General features: G+C 40.5%; 1 protein-coding gene across 1 annotated transcript in view; it reads right to left on the minus strand.

The window, feature by feature from the left end:
- The window catches only part of EPB41L4A (erythrocyte membrane protein band 4.1 like 4A), a 113,846-nt gene extending 100,843 nt beyond the window's left edge, over positions 1-13,003 (minus strand). The window contains exon 1 of the mRNA XM_054004267.1: positions 12,905-13,003. Coding sequence (XP_053860242.1) covers positions 12,905-13,003 — 99 coding nt within the window. The remainder of the gene's footprint in view (positions 1-12,904) is intronic.
- Positions 13,004-16,994: the final 3,991 nt, after the last annotated feature.

Genomic DNA, 16,994 nt, shown 5'->3' on the forward strand with positions numbered 1-16,994 from the left:
TATACATATAAATATGTTTCAAGGTGTTTTAACCTTCTCAAATATATTCCTTTGCCCACAAGTGAGTAACCTATGTTACATGAGCACTACCATAATGCATACTCAAACAGACTACAGGTGGACTGTAATTTATTTTCCCCAGGAAAGCAGACCCAGTTAGTCAAATACCATTTCTGCATGCAGAGAAAGTCTTGAGATTTCAGGGCTCAACAGTTGGCAGAGGTGATGGGATGATCAAAGGGGTTCAATAGATTCTGGGTAGATTTTGATAAGGTCAGTACTCACTGTGAAATTAGCTGTTAGGCCTTTGTCAGATGTGCTACCTTTGCAGCTTTGAGTTCGACATGCTTAAACTTTTCGGGCCTGGAATTTTGGGCAGAATTCACTCTGCTCCTGGAACCACAGTGTACCTCCCTCCCAGAGGTTACGCAGGAGGAAACAGCTGTGCACTTGAAAAGTAACCTAAAACTATATGTACTAAGAATGCTAATTGAGTCAAAGGCATTGTTTAATTAAATGTTCAGTGCCTCCGTCCAGATTGAAAATGGTGCAAGGCTTCAACAACTACTACTGCAACTTCCTTTAAATCATACTTCTGGTTCTCCCCTCCTGCTTCGGACTTTAAACTGCAAACAAAACCCAGGTTTTCCCTGCATTATTGTATGTCCCCCCTTTTTTAAAGCCTGTACTGAATAGAAAAAGCCTATATTAGGCCAGTCAGGTTTCCTCTTCCCCTGTAACTGTTCCTAACCAACTTCAAAATGTGAGCACATTTGTATGCACAGTGAACTCCACAGCAAACACCTGCTTCTTAAAGGCACTGTACACTGTCCTACCTCCTGTAATTTGCTGCTCAAGTACATTATTTCACTTCATTTTCTGTACACTCAGAAATCAATGTTCAAAATTCAATTACACTGCAATTTCTTCAGTTCAAGTGATTTTTCTTATCCCTTTTTCCTTCTGTATGCAAGAAAAGGAATATGAATCACAGCAAGCTTGAAAAACAAGATAATAAGCAGCACCATGTTAGATGCTCTTCATCTTATAGATAATAATACCAAGTCCATCTGCTCTATGTGGTTAGATTAGGTAGGAAAAAATGCATATTAAGATGAAGAGCCTTTAATCCACTGTAGGGAAAAGAAACTGCCACTTTCAATAGAATTGTGTGAATCCACTGGTGGATTAGATACAAACACAGTATAATCACCTCAAACTGGGCATGGAGATAGGCAGTGCACACATTTAGTAACTTTCAAAGAGAGGTGAATGCTGTAATTAACACTAACTTGTAGTTTTGTAACTTTTCAAGTGAATGCTTATACCTTAGTACAGCAGGCACATAAAAATCTGTCTGGTTTGAATTATCTTCAAGGTAAGACACATGGTAGGATTAACTAATACTGAAGAAAAAGGTCACTTACCCTTTCAATTTTGAAGTTTCTTTGGGGGCACTATTTGTCTATGAGAAGTTCCAAACTAATATTCTTGGAGGGAGGGTTTTATAAGCACACTATGTGTGTATGTCACACACAGCAGAAATATTTCTGTGTGCTGCCCTACAGCAAATCTTCAACTCTGATTTTTCTAAAACTCATTAACAAAACAAAAAATTATCATAAATAAACAAATCAAGTAATTTAATTTAATTAATAAATAAATATCAATATAATTGAAAGTGTCATGATCTGAGACACAGACTAAGAAATAGAAAAAAGAAAATATATCTATAACAAATAACTGGGTTTGATTCATTTTCACCCAACTCAGTGGAAGTGGTTTAACTCCCTCCCAATGAAACCTTCCTCTCAACACAGTATGTCAAGCTGAAGTCAAGCTTTCCTTCAGGACTTCTGCCTACTTCCGGAACTTTTCCATGCCTTAGGAAAAATTTTCAGCTTTCACAAAAGTACAAACACTGCAAAGAAAGATTTAGAACAACAACAGTACTTAGAACTATCTTGGTTTTGACATTTTATAGATTCCTCTCCCCAAACAACTTCATTTCGCCAAGACCCCTACAATTTCTGTTGGAGACAAACACACATGTAATACCAAAATTAAACCTTTTTTTTTTTTTTTTTTTTGTCATTACTTCTGTTCACCTGTTCCCAAAGCAGCAGTTTGTTTTCATAAACAATCATGGTCAGCATTGCAGTTTTCCTTTAAACAAAGATTTCAGGAGACAGTTCACGAAACCTGGTTCTGTAGATTTTTTCCAGGAAAGTAGGAAAAAAGAAACAAAATAATAAAGATTCAGACATGGAAACAACAAACACAGCTTTCATGCTCTAAACAGATACAAGATCTGATGAAAGGTCAAGGATGATTAAGAAAAAGATTTGACTTCTGTTAAAAAGGTAGAAATTTTGTATGTTTATTTTACATTAATAACATCTATCATCTTCACCCAAGAAATAACAGTTTTTCTTTCCAGTAAATTTCTATTTATTAATTGAACCTGCTCACAGAAAAACTGGGTTCAATTTGGCTCCTGTTGAAGTTGGTGCCAAAGCACTCCAAAACACATGTCATTGACATTGGAATTAAAACCAGGTACAAAATTTCAAGTATTCTCCAATCCAGGAAAGCCCGTGGTAACTCACTATTGCTTTTACAGGGAAAAAAAAAAAACATTATTACTAAATGGTGGTCCAAGAAAGAGAATTGTCTCTTGCAGGAACTGCTTTGAGACACTGAAGACACAGATAAAGGAACCTCAAGGCCAAGAATATTTTCTTAGTAAATGCTCCAACCTGGAGCATTGGGAGAGTTCCAGAATACTCTCCATTTTTGGAAAAAAATGGTTCAGTCAGAGGTGATTTTAAAGGCATTATAATTTGTCAACAGAAATGCACTTGTTAAGAAAAAATGGCTTCTCAAAAAACCCAGAATAAATGTGGTAGATACCCTTTGAACGATACCAGAAGCTTTTGTTTCCCACAACTTTAGAGTTTGCTATGTTCCAGAAGAAGGACACACACACTGAAAAGAGAACTGAAGTGTTCAGCCAACTTAGGTGTTGTACACAAAAAGAAATTATGGGACTTTTAAAAAGTAAAAAATAATAGAAGGAAGAATACAGCTGAAGGGGGATATCACTTCAAAATATTTGATCTTTTGAACATGACGGCTTTATTCCATCCTGAAAATATTACTAAAAAAACATTTTTAATGTTTTTCCTCCTCCCCTCTCCTTTTCCTCCCCTCCCCAGTTCCTCCTCCCCTACTCAAAGTAGCCAATGGAAATTAAACCTAAAAAGCTGAGGGCAGGTCAGGACATCCACACACCTCATCAAAAGTTTCCTCTACAAAGGCTTGCGGCTTTCTCCCCTTCTTTCACAAAGCAAATGGTGATACAAAAAAGTTTGTTTGTTGCAAGACCATTCTGTCCATTTGCAACTCTCCTTCATTTGCCCAAGAACTTTTTCTCCCAGTCACCACTACTGAACTTAAGCTACTTCTCTCCTGTGGTCCCTCCTGCGGTGTCCTAATTTGCTCTGAAGGGAAATCCAGGTACAGCTTTCAGGATTATTTGCAGTCTCGTCCCTCCAAGGCACCCCAATACATATCACCCACCCCTTACAGTCATGGTATGACAATCAGAATTATGAGAGTCTGACATTCAGCTTTCTTTTGTTCTGGCATATTAAATAAACAAATCAATGTCATAGACAAAAGATTGCCTGTCAGCCTGAAGCACACTTGAAAGGACCCCTGTGGGGGAGGTCTGGGCTCTGTGTGACGCAGCATTGAAAGTGTCAGGCTGCAACAAGCCCCTCGCAATCCTTCTCACTTCCCACAGCCACAGGAACCACAGGGAATGAGGATCTGAGGACTCCTCTGTGGGAACAAATACTGAAGAAATGCTGGCAGTCATGGCCTTCCAGTCCCACTTGGTTCTGACATGTGACTTCCAGTCCTTTGGATGGCCGTGATGAGATTACACCACCTTATAAATTACAGCCACCTTCTACATCACAGCAAACTCCACCAGCACAGAATCAGGGCAGAGGCAGAGCCTAGTGCAGCATTCTTCTGTATCTGGTGATGGCCAAACAAAACAAAACTCATTTCAAAACAGTGAGTTTTGCAGACAGTTTGAGGCACCCCCAGAGAGATGTGGAGAATCTGCTCCCATGTTACCTGTCACACCAGCATTGTAGGATTACCTCTTCTCACAAGGGGTATCGAATAATTTGCTTCAAGTCCCAAATCAGTGCTGAACTCACTCCTCATTAGTCTCCTATTCATTCCTCCTCATTTTTATAATTCCAAACTGTTAGTTCCACCAGTCTCCTGTGGTACTCACAAACAGCATAAAAAGAAAATTTATTTTCTGTTATGGTTCTCAATGCAGTCTCTTAAAAAGACAATTCTTGCTCTGGTATTGTAAGGGGGGAAAAGAACAAAACCCAATTACATTCCTTCCAGCTACCATTCATCTACCAAATAGGAAAGAAGTTTGTCACAGCTCTTTTACACTGTGACACTGAGAATCTGAATAAAACTGTGGAACCAAAACAAGAACTGTAATTTTTTTCCCCATATCTAACGTATTTAAAAGTTTAATAATAAAATAAACTAGATATTCTATATAACACACAAATGAGCATAGATAGAAAACATTTTCCTACTACACTACAAATAACCTCTTCTCAGACATAAATGAGAACTTTCAGTGAAATATATAGTATGAGAAAAACAAAAACCAGACCCAGTGGGTTTTGTTTGGATGAACTTTCTTCTGGATCAATTCTACAAGATGATCAAGTGCCTTTAGTTCTACAAAGTGTTAAATCATGCGCTTGCCTACATTAATAGTCATGCCAAATTTTACCACTAATTATATAGGGAAACTGCCATTTTCTGCCGTCCAAATTCTTTTCATGGAATTGAGATACTGAAGGTCCTTCCTTTCCATTCCTAAAAGGCATTCTGTCTCTCACACAAACAAGACAATTTATTCTTCAGTGCACTCAGTTCTTACTTTCCTGAGAACACAGGAAAAGTACTGAAGTGCTGAGCCATTTATTATCAAATTGGCTCACTCAGCAACAAAGAGATTTTACCTACATACCCAAAACTTCAAGAACTACCGGAAGATAGATTGCCTTCTTCTCTGCTTTATGGTCAGCCAGTTGTAATCCTGCAGAGTTTAAAATGTAAATATTGATGAATAAATAAGTACATCACCCATACAAATTAGATCCACTTTTCCTTCACATTAGTAACTACCCATTACTGTAATGACTTTATTATTTATTTTATATGTAAGCAGGAGCAGCTGAATTTCACTGAATATAAAGTCTTACGCTTGCTCTTACCAAGCATAACTAATGCAAACTCCTGACAAGAAGGAGAGTTTTCCATTTGCATGCACTTCCTTCGCACCAAGACAGAATTAAAAAGAAATCATGAGGGGCAAGAGGAAAGAAAGGCTTCTTAAAAAGGAATCTTTACAGACCTCTGAGGCCTCTAACAACCAAGCTTTAACATAACTACCCTAGTTATGTTAAACCATAGGTTAATGGTACATTCAGCCCAATAGGGATTTCCATCTAGAATGATAAAAAATGCCTATGCAGGTATATTAAATTTTGGTTGTTACTTTCAATAAAGACAATTTGTATATCAATTCAAAGGAAGTTCTGAGGTGTCTTTTTCCTGACTCTGGAAAGGTACTGCTAGAATTACCATTCACAAAAGGTCTCTTCCATTTAAAGAAATCAGTGTTTGTGGTCACAAGCCAAGAAGAGCAGATAAAGCGTGTTTCCCACTTGGCAAAACAGGCAGGTTCCCCACTTCATGCTGCAGCAAAACCAAAGGAGCAGAGCTCTCATTTTGCAATGTTTCTATTGGTTTTCCACTTCTGAATAATAGCATGGGTTGACCTCGAGCATGGCCTTTTGACCTTAGTGCCCGCAGTGTTCAGCCATCCACAACTCAGGATGCAACGAAGAAGTGGGAACAAAAGTTCAATCAATACTGAAATGACAACCTTCATTTTAAACTCTGCAATTAAATAGGTATGCAGCAAGCACAAGATCTGATCAAAAAGCAGCATCTAAAATGAGCACTTAAAAATGCAGTTTGCAAAATTATACCCAGATACTGAAATGTGATTATTCACTTGCAAATATATCAGTTGTGAAAAATGTGAAGGTAATATAGCTGATCTATCATTACAAAATTAAATCTCCTTCAGGAAAATAAATTTTAAAAAAAATTAAAAGACTGGCAAGTCATCTCTCATCTTTCTAGCAAAAATACAGATATTAATAATGATGCAACATGACCAATACATAATTTCTCTTTTTCTCCTACATGTTCAATATCATGTTGAAAACAGATATTTTTACAGCATGAAGTGACACAAAATTTTAGCTTCTAGAAACATTCTCTTTATTAAATACCTTTTCAATTCAGTCTCTTCAAGATTTCTCCTCATATCATGTGATGATTTTTAGCAATTTTCTTCTTTGAGGGAAAGGACTGCAATTCTGCAGCTGAATTTTAGTTCTGAATTCTCAGGAACTTAAATATCAAGAGATGATACTTAACTATACTAAATATTTTAATATACTAAATGCTCAATCCAAATTACATAAACCAAAAACTGTACAATAAAAAAGCAGCTTCACACAGCTCGCATTTGCCCCAGTCCTATTATGAAATTACTGCTCAATGAAAACAGAAGAACAGACACCTCTGATAATATTATTGCTCAAGCCTCAGGTTGACTAAGACATAACTCTATTTAGAAGTTAATGGATTTCCTTCTTGTTGTCATGCTGGTTTCATTAATTTAGTTAAGTGAACCTAAGGAAAATAAAGTGTTTCATCGTTCATTTATTTTATGGTTATTTCGTGGAGTATTCAAGATTGTTGGCCTCATCTGTAAAGATACTGGTGAAATTAGTAATCTATTTCAAATTTGTGACACAAATTTTTGTGGAGCAGTTAATAGCAATGCTCATTAGCCATTTTGTTCCTTTCATTCTCTGTCAACTAGAATTGTGCACTATTTCAGTCCATTTTTAAAGGACTGAAATAGTTCAAAATTTCATATAAACCATCTGGTCCCCAGTGTGCAATCAGACAACCATTTTACACCCATAACGGAAATTTAAGAAGCACCAGCACCTTTCTGATATGGAAGGGATTATCAATAACTTACTTTTTTGTTAACATTTTTTCTATTGCTCTTGCTACAGACAATCCTTAGATGTATGGTGTCAACAGCATTAAAGAAGAAAATGAGTATTTATTACACTTGGAACTTGATGATATTGTCTGTGTAATTTTCCTGCTGCTATGAAAATACGTACACATAACAAGAACTGTTGCTTTATAAAGAAGATATATTACAAGGTTGAAACGAGACTGAGATTGTGTCCTTTTAATCAATTCACTTTTTATTAACTATTCTTTTCAAATCAATATGCAGAATATCAAGAAGAACCTGCCTTGAAATATTAATCAATTAATTATTTCTTTATTAATCAATACCAAAGAGGGCAGAGGAAAATATGATTAAATATGCTTGAACTTTCATATTTCAGTTTAGTAATTCCTGTAGGTGGTGAACTACCATAGGTAGAAAGCAACTGCAATCTACCTAAAAAGATTTCTCAGATTTCTGAAGTAGTGTAACTAGAAAATTTTAAAAATTTCTCACAAAAAAGATGCTTTCCTTTCCTAGTAAAATGTAAAAGAATAAACCAGCAGAAATCACTTTCATAAAGAATACATTCCATATTCACAGTAAATGACTACCAATTTGATTTTAATGCTAACTCTCAATTAAAAACAATTAACACAATATAAGTTCTTTCTATTCATAGGATTTTATTTCCTGCTATCAAATGCATTCATTAAGCATTTTCAATGGGAAAAAAAAATAGATCCCTATCATTCCCAGACTGACTCCTTGGTGTACCTATAGCTAAAATAGCTTGATGTGAAAGTGCACCCCATATTTTCTGTATACACTGTATTGTAAAGACATGAAGTCTGGAACTGCTACTGGGGACAAAAAAAAAAAAAAAAACAAAACAAAACAAAAACAAAACAAAACAAAACAAAAAAAAACAAAAAAAAAGAAAAAAAAACCAACAAAAAAAAAAACAAAAAAAAAAAAAAAAAAAGGAAAAATACCAGAATAATCCACAGAAAACTTTCTAAGAAATTGTGTGTTTACCTACTTCTATAGATCATACTGAATCCTTTTGTCAATTATTCCGTAAGTATCTGCACAATATGTATAATATTCTGATGAACCCCACTCATGCTTTTTACATATCCAGTTATTTAACACAGTTACTAATAATATCAGTCACTCTCTATTTCAGGTTCGTTTCTTTGCTTTGGTTTTTTTGGTTTTTTTTTTTTTTTTGGTTTTTGTTTTGTTTTGTTTTGTTTGTTTTGTTGGTGTTTTTTTTGTTTTGTTTTGTTTTTTTTTTTTTGAGGCAAGGGTTTGGGGGTGTTTTTAAACTATCCTTTTGCTAAATTCTCGGTAAATCATCAAGTAAGTGGTATGATGGCCATAATATCACCGGCCACCAGCGATAAATGGTACCACCTAATAAAATAATATTACAGAACATCTTCTCCCAGGAAGACCTTGTGTATCATCACTTCTCTTCTAATGCAATACTGCTGTTGGCCCATCATACATGTCAATCTAAACAGAACATAAAAATTGTGCTCAGAGAGGAATTTCAAGGAGGACTTCAAAAGTGCAATGACCAGATGGCTTAAGATTAATTAGAGAACTTCTTCACTGCGGAAGTAGCTAATATTTTCTTTGAAATCTTTGTTCCAGCCAAAGAGATGCAAACATGAGATAGAGATGCTTCATATCATTTTTAGCTTCTTCAGGGGAAAAAGAAAATCTTCCTTAAATACTATTTTTGAGGGGGGAAAAAAAAGGGTTCTTAGATTCCTGTAACATACACATAACAAGATGAACACTCTTTATGAAACAGCTGATCACCAATAGGTTTCAAGGCATTATTTTTAAGGACCCACAGAAGTTTCCCTTAACCTCCAAAAACAAGCTTGTACAATAAGGCACACCACTGTTTACAAGGACAATTAGCCCAGTTCTTAACACAGCCAAAATATGTAATGCCCACAACCCCTCAGTTAGGTATCATGTCAAAAGACCACTGACATGTCTTGTGACATCAACATATGAACTACAACTGTTACTGTATCATAAAAATACCTAAGTTATTGTTTAGTCTGTGTGAAGAGAAGACAAAGTAGCAGTCCTGGACAAGTGATTATTTTTCAGCTGGCAGCTGATTCTTATCATATCTTTAGCAAAAATCCATTTCCTAACTGGAAACTTGAACACCCTTTTAAGAGGAAAAGCTGTCCCCATTTGAGGCCATATACCTTGACTAGACAAACTGTACAAGAATGTGGTGAATAGCCTCTTCCATCCCAAAATTGCTGGGACTAACAATTGCCATCACTTTTCATCTCAATGCATGTACTCCAGAATATCTCTGTTAATATACTATAAGGAAACATAAAAATTAATATTATGAGACACCTGATGGCCTTTCCTTATTACCTAACTCTTATCAGCCTCCTCTAAGCCGCAGTGCTGGAAAGCCAGCTTATACATTTTCATAGAGCAGTTCTCTAACCTTAAACCACAAAGAGAGAAAGGGAGAACAGCAACGCAGCGCTGATAACAGTTAAAAAAACAAAAATCACACACAAGAAAAAAACTGAGAAGCAAAAATCAGTTTGAGGAAGTGTTCCTCACAAACCCCTCCAGAAAGCACAGCCCGCGGCAGAATGGTCAGTTGCTGTCACCCTAATAGCAAAGGGAAATTGTTTCCTTGTTGTATGACCTTGAAAAAGCCACTTGACCTCTTTCCATCTCAGCTTCCCCACTTGGAAGCCAGAAAAAACTAATCCTTCCCTTTCCCTAGCAAGCTTTTTGAAGTCCACAGAGACAAGTACCCCTAAATTGCACTCAAAGTCTCAGTCTTGTCACCTCTGCTTGTTGTTTCAATGTGAAGTACAATTTGAAGCCCACTGTAGTATGAAGAATGCATCAATGAAATTGTAATTTTAAAATGTCATGTTTTGATGAGTAGAGTTGCTGCCAAGCATAACAAGTCAGAAATAACCACTACACAAACTAAGCAATGCATCCTCAAAACTCTCTGGACACAAGTATCTACTTCATATCCAAGTCCCTGAAGAAACAAATTTGCCTCGGATTCCTACAGGGCACTGTCTTTCACCCTTCAAAGCAAGCAGGATTATATCTACTAATATCAAGCAAGTACATAGATAGCCAAAAGCTGTTGAGCTGTGGTTTTTATTTCTAACAGATGTGCATCTGCTTGGGGGAAAATAAGAGAACAAAGTTGCTTGTACAACCATTTAAAAATCCTGCTCCTGTAACAATTCAAGATCTGTGAAAGAGTACCAAAAGCTTGCTTCCCATGTATCTCTGAACCAAATTAAAAGGGAAGATGACAAAAGGAAGATCCCATCCAGAATCTGTAGTTTTAAGGTAATGGTTTTTAAAAAAATGTTGTTTCCAAATGAAACACATATGAACTTTTACAAATTATACCCAGGTGCCAAAGCTGAAACACCAATTAAAAAAAAAAAAATAAAAGTCTCTGCATTTACATGAGTACATTTAAAAAGATTTTATATAAAACATTTGTATTTCAAGGTTAAAGTGCCAAATGACAAAGTATGACAGAATATGACAAATATTATGTTCTGTTTCACTAAGAATTAATAATATAACATCTCTGGAAAGCTGTAGAATAATACCAACACGAATGTCCCCTGAGTAGTTGAAAATAACAGAAGCCAGGACTGAGTTGAAAGCCATTTCTGCCATCCTCCAGCTGCGAAGTGGACTAGGGCACAAAGGTCCAGCTGAAGGCTCACCCAGCAAAAGGCAAACCAGTGGCCTCCCTTCAGCTGAACAGGAGCTGCTCTTTTATGCACAGCTGCACAAGCACTTGTGCGGGTACAAAGGCAGGGGAAGACACCACGGTGGAAAACACTGTTTGGGAGAGAGCTCTGCAGTTCATCACTTTGGGTTTTCAAAGGCTTATGGAGCTACAGCACTGGGCTTCACCATGCACAAACTTTATCTTAAAATAAAGGAAAGAAAAAGAAAACACAGAAAACAGGCTGCTACAAAAAGGGAGATTCTCCCTTCCCTAAGGTTTGCTCCTGTGCGGTGTGAGTGCCTATGCCAAAATGTTAACGAACTACTACTTTTCTTGTCAGATCCACACACTGTTCCAACTGATTCCATGACTGGGTGGGTTCAAGACAGAGAAGGAGCAGGTAGAAGGGATGAAATATTCAGCATTATAGCACATTTAGATCACACTAAGAATGGCAGGAAAACACACCCTCATGTTAAACTAAGAAGAAAACAACTAGACAGTTCCCAACACAGCAAGTCATGCATTCTTGGAAAAAAAGTTACATCTTCATACTCTTTCTTTCCCATGGGACATTAATTTTTATTAGACACTGCACAAACCCTTCACTTTCACTTCATAGGACTATCTTTGCAGATTACACTTTTAACATACTTCTGCAACTGTACATTGACTGCACAAAAGCATGCATGACATACACACCCACATCTGCACATAGAAAGGTAAGTTCTTTCAGAAGTGTCTAAACTTAGACTTCAAAGACCCTACACAGATACTGAATTCCAGCATCACCATGATTTGCTTACTCCTCTGTGCTAAGCATGGATTTATGTGCCTATCTGAAGGCAGTTGATTCAGCAAAGCTTGACAATTCTGAATACATGTAGCCCTGGTAATACCACTGTTTATGGTTGAAAATATATTGTTAAATGTAAACTCCCTCTCTTCACCACCAATCTTCAGATTGTCCTTTCCCTAGTTGCTTCACCAAGCTTCAATCATTCAAGCTAAAACATAAAGGCATACAGAATTTTATTCTTTGGATGTCGTAGGTAAAGTTGGTCAGCCCTTTCTAACAATAAATTTTAGAAGGATTAATTTCTTTCTTTGATTGTGTTTTGGGTGTTTTTTTTGGTTTTGTTTTTTTTTTTTTTCCCTGATCCAACAATCTAACGCTGAAACCACGTTCTTACATTGCTAATAAATTCATGTCCCCGGCTCTTTGCTCTTTGAACAAGGACTTCAAGTGTCTGCAACATGCTATCAGCTGTCATCAGGCTTAACCAAACAGGACTAAGTTAAGGGCCTTTAGAAAAATCTCAGTTTTCACAAGCTCTGTCAGGGCTCATTACCGCTTGGCATATGAATACTTTGAAGAGTTCATCCACGCCGAGCGTGCTGCAGCGCCGCAGAAGCTGCTCCCACCGGCCGGGCGACGGGACACCGGGCTGGGGAGGCGGCTGGACCTTCACCCCTGCGTTCGGGAGCTGCTGCGCGCCCGCCCCGCACCGCTAACCCCGGCCTTTTCCTGGGGTGAGCGCGTCCCAGGGCGGGCACGGCCAAAGACAGAGGGAGCGGGGAATGACTCAACAGGGGTGCGCAACACTCCGTGCACACCGCCGCCTTCTCTTTTTTTGCTCTGGCAGGTACAGAACAATACCTCTGCGCCGAGCGTCCCGAGTGCCACGGGGTGGTCGGCACCTGCGCGCTTTAAGCCACTCGATGTGAAGCCTTCCAGAGCCACGTCTGCCCCACCAGCGCGCGTCACCCTGATCCATCTGTCCTTTGCCCGACCTTAAGCAAAGTTACGACGTTTTTCCTTCGCTTCCCGAAACCCCTTTTTTCTGCAGCTGCTACCTTCCCGGCTACCGCAGCGCAGTCGGGAGGGAGCCGCCGCCGGGCTGCCCCGCGGGCTCTCCCGCAACGCTCTTCGGCAGCCCGGCCGGCGTCCTTACCTTGATGCCCTGCTGCTGTGTGGTCAGGGTCAGCTTGGACTCGTCCAGGAGCAAAACTTCGCAGTAAAATTCCTCCGGGACCGCGCAGAAACAGCCCATGCCTGCTGCGATGGCCGGAGACGGGGCGGGGAGGCGAAAAGAGCCTCGGGCGGCGGCGGAGAGGGACTGAGGCGCAGCCGGGTCTGGGCCGCGCCCGGCTCCGCGCCCGGCTGCGCGGATGGAGCCCAGGAGCTGCTAGGGCGCAGCGCCCAGCCCCGAGGGGCGGCCCGCCGCCATCCCGCGGAACAGCCTGGACGGGGCTGCCGGGCTCTCTCTGCCGGGAAAGGAGAGAAAAAGACCAGCGGCTTCCTTAGGAAGGATCCCAGGATCCTTGCCCGCGCCCGGTTGTCACGGCGGCTCCCCCGCCGCTGCCGCCCCGGGGAGGTACCGAGCCGCCCACCCGCCTCGTCCTCCGCCCCGTCCGCGCACGATTCCGCGCCTCCCCTTTGTGTGCAGGAGAGGGGCCGGGGGAGCGCTCTCCGCCGCCGCAGCCGGGGCGTGGGGGTGGTCCCCGCCCGGCCAGCGCGTTACCTCCGGCCGTGGACCCTGCGGGCAGAGCGAGGCGGTGACAGTGCCCGGCCGGCGCTGGGCTGCTCCCCCCGGCTGCCCGCGGCCCTGCGGGGGGGGCGCCGGCAGCGCTCGCCTCCTCCCCGTCGGGGGCGGAGGGATGGAGGGAAGAGAGACCCGGCGGCCGGGCAGTGCCGGCCGCCTCCTGCCGGCCGCCGGGCAGGACTCCCCCGGGGCGCCTTTGGGGCGGAGAGCGGCGGATGGTACCTGCCTGGCACCGGCACCGGCACCGCGCCGCATCATGGCACGGCACCGGCGTTCCAGGTCCGGGGTCGGGCCCTCGCTGCCCTCTGCCCTGGGGCGGGAGCGATGGTCCCTGCCCCAGCCCGCGCCCCTCGATTGTCCCCGTCGCCGCTGGGCACCGCTGCCCGTCCCGGCGGCCGCGGCCCCGGTCACCGCAGCAGCACTGACCCCTGCGGGCTGCGCCGGCTCCGCTCCCGCGGGCGTCAGGTTGAGGAGCGGGTTTTGTGTCTACACTTGACAAAGAAGTGCTTCAGGAGACACCACGAGTGAAGGGTCCGGCAGAGGTTGAATTTTTGAAAGTGCCCTAGATCGGGAGTCTATTCTCCATTGTGCTGTTAAATACTGAGCTTGCTACAGGTATATTTAATTTACAAAGCAACGGTATTAAAAACAAATAAATAGATAATTTTTTAAAAACCAGTTTTAAAACTTGAAACCAAAATCCAACAAAGAAAAGGAGGAGCACGAGAGACTTTCCAACTGCTTTTGCAGTTGCTGTCTAGAGTTTCTGGAGCACACAACAATCCACTAGCACTGCTGCACATACCTAACCTCCAGGATTTTTCCCTATCAGGTAGAAGAGGGATCCTACAAGTCAAGCCCTGATCCCACAAATGCCTGTGCATTTATGTAAATCTGTACGCATGAGTCGTCCTATTGAAGAAGTTCACATGTATAAATTTAAGAATATGCAGAAGTGTTTTCCTTATGGTCATTAACTTTTTCATGTAGCATAAGAGAGGGGCACAAGGAAATTATGTTTACAAAACCTACTGGATATGTAGGTAAGTCTGCTTTTAAACACCTGTCCTAAATGTAACCCTGCTGCTCCCAAGAAATGACACTCTCATTTTCATGTTTGAACTTGGACGTTGGGGTGTTGGGATCTCCATATCCATCCTGTAGCTGCAAAAAACAATATTGCATGAGCACTGGGAAGATCAGGACAAAACCCACTATATAGGTTCATAAAAATAAAGCCTTTTGAAAGACCTAGAAAGACTTACGAAGACTAACCAAAGTTTAAAAATTGAAGTTCCTAACCTTTTTTCCTGGGCAATATGTACCCAATGAGAATGCCATCCAGAAAGAACAGAAAATTTAGGAAATTTACTCTTGGCTTTCTAAACAAATTTTTCAAACAGTTCTTGAGTGCCTCTGAAAGCAATTTTCTAGAGAACAGATGGTTCCTTTTCTCTTCTCTTTAGTCTATTTAGATCCATATATCATGCACATTGTGACATAAATTACCCTGTAAGTCAGTTAAAGTCATTATATATGTGTAAATCACTGGTTAATCAAGTGAAAGGGAGGGGTCCATGAACTCAAAACTGCTTCAAAATCTTTATTGACAATTTTAAGTGTTCATATAGCTACAATCACAATCCCAAATCTGAGCAGTTTTATCAATACTATTCTGGGTTATATGCTGCTTATAAGCTGTCCAAGTGAACTATTTCATGTCTTCTCTTTTTGAAGATCCATTTTGTGCTGCTGCACATTAGCTAATTTGTCCATGGGTAAAATAAAAAATACACAGTTATGTTGAGCTGATGCCAGTGTTTAGAGCACAGAGAAGTTAACTCATGAATTAGTCTCCTAGCCAGCTATTGTCACCAGCTAAGCACTTGATGAAGAGGCAGTTCCAGAACCTGACACTTGAGGTGAAAACCTGGGAGGAGTTTCAGAACTTCAGAAGTGAGAAAATCAGCCAGGGGAGCAAAGGAAGAGGGGACAGAATAGATGGGATCTAGACTATAAACCCTGAGAAGCTCAGGAAATCAAAACAACCAGGGGGTAAAAACATTGGGCCCAGTCTTTCCTTGGAGCACCATGTTACAGAAGACCAGCCCTGCCTCACTATTTCAAGTATCAGGACCAGCTCACAACTCGTGAAGATCCTGAGATAGTCATCTGTTTTCCAAATCCATTGGGAAACTGAGCTCCTTTTTACTTCTCTCTACAATAAAAAACACAGGTCAAGCACTGCAGAGGGAAACTTGTTGATGTAAGCTCTCATCACACAAACACTTATGGACATGTTTAACTCAGGCATGTAAGTACAGGACCAGAGCATAAAGGCATTTTTGTCTATTGCCTGTTTGATGAAGTAGCCAGCAGAACGCACTGCAGCCTCTGTGAACCAGTACACCCTCATTAAAATGTTCAGTTTTAGCTGTAATGCAGTATTTTCAATGAGATTGTATAAACAAGGCACCACAATGGCACCACAAGGACTCCTATACATGAAGTGACCTATATCCATATTCTAACATGCCAGCAATTTGACTGCCCAAAGGACGCAGGGTGGTATATCTGCTTTCTCCCTCATTTTTACACAGTTTTGCTCACATTTGCTGGCAGGAATTTGATAATGTAGTAGGAGTCATGATGATTTGTTTTAGCTGTTATCAGTACCATTTACTTATCACTATTATCCATTGATACATAGGGATGCAATTCCTGCATCTTGTCCATGTGGGCTTCCAGCGACTGAGTGAAAAGTTTAAGAGAGGTGCAAAGCAAGCTCTTCATTCTTCTTTACATGTAAAAACAAGTCTCCTGGACTCAGCTCCCCGCTCAAACAATGAGCAGAGACAAAGAACTGAGATCTAATGCAAGAAGTTTGAAATGAAAATTGAGAGAAAATGAAATGAAAACCGAGAGAAACAACACATACTCTCTGGGCTACATGTACAATCCTGAATGTATCTTTCATTAAAGAAAAAAATCTTACTGAGACAACTGTTCAACAGTTTTGGTCCAGTAGGGTCTCTGGTATTTACAGGGAAAATAAGGTACAGCTCCCTCAGCAGCACTGCACTGCTCTGGTTTGGCACTGCCCATCTGCCCAGACACACCTGTCCTCAGCCCTGCCACAGGCGCTCTCCAGAGCTTCAACATGCTGTTAAGAACTCTGCTTATTTGTGGTTCTTGGATCCAAAAAGAAAAGCAAAGCAGGCAGTGGAAAAAGAATAATTTCCACATAGTATTTTACAGTGTTCAGAGGCAAAAGTTTGCTACAATAGTGCATGAATTGACATTTCTCAATTTCTCAAGCCATTCATTTAACTAATGAAAAGCTTTACTTAGAACATATTCAAGGATCCTGTCAGCTACTGATTTATCTGGATTCTGTGTTACTACTACACATTAGACATGTATGCACCCACTGCACCATTAGAATCTATGGTCAAAAACACTGTTAAAATAAATTTATTCAGATATTCATCAGTTTTAT

Source organism: Vidua macroura, chromosome Z (assembly GCF_024509145.1).
Source record: "Vidua macroura isolate BioBank_ID:100142 chromosome Z, ASM2450914v1, whole genome shotgun sequence".
Lineage (NCBI taxonomy): Eukaryota > Metazoa > Chordata > Aves > Passeriformes > Viduidae > Vidua > Vidua macroura.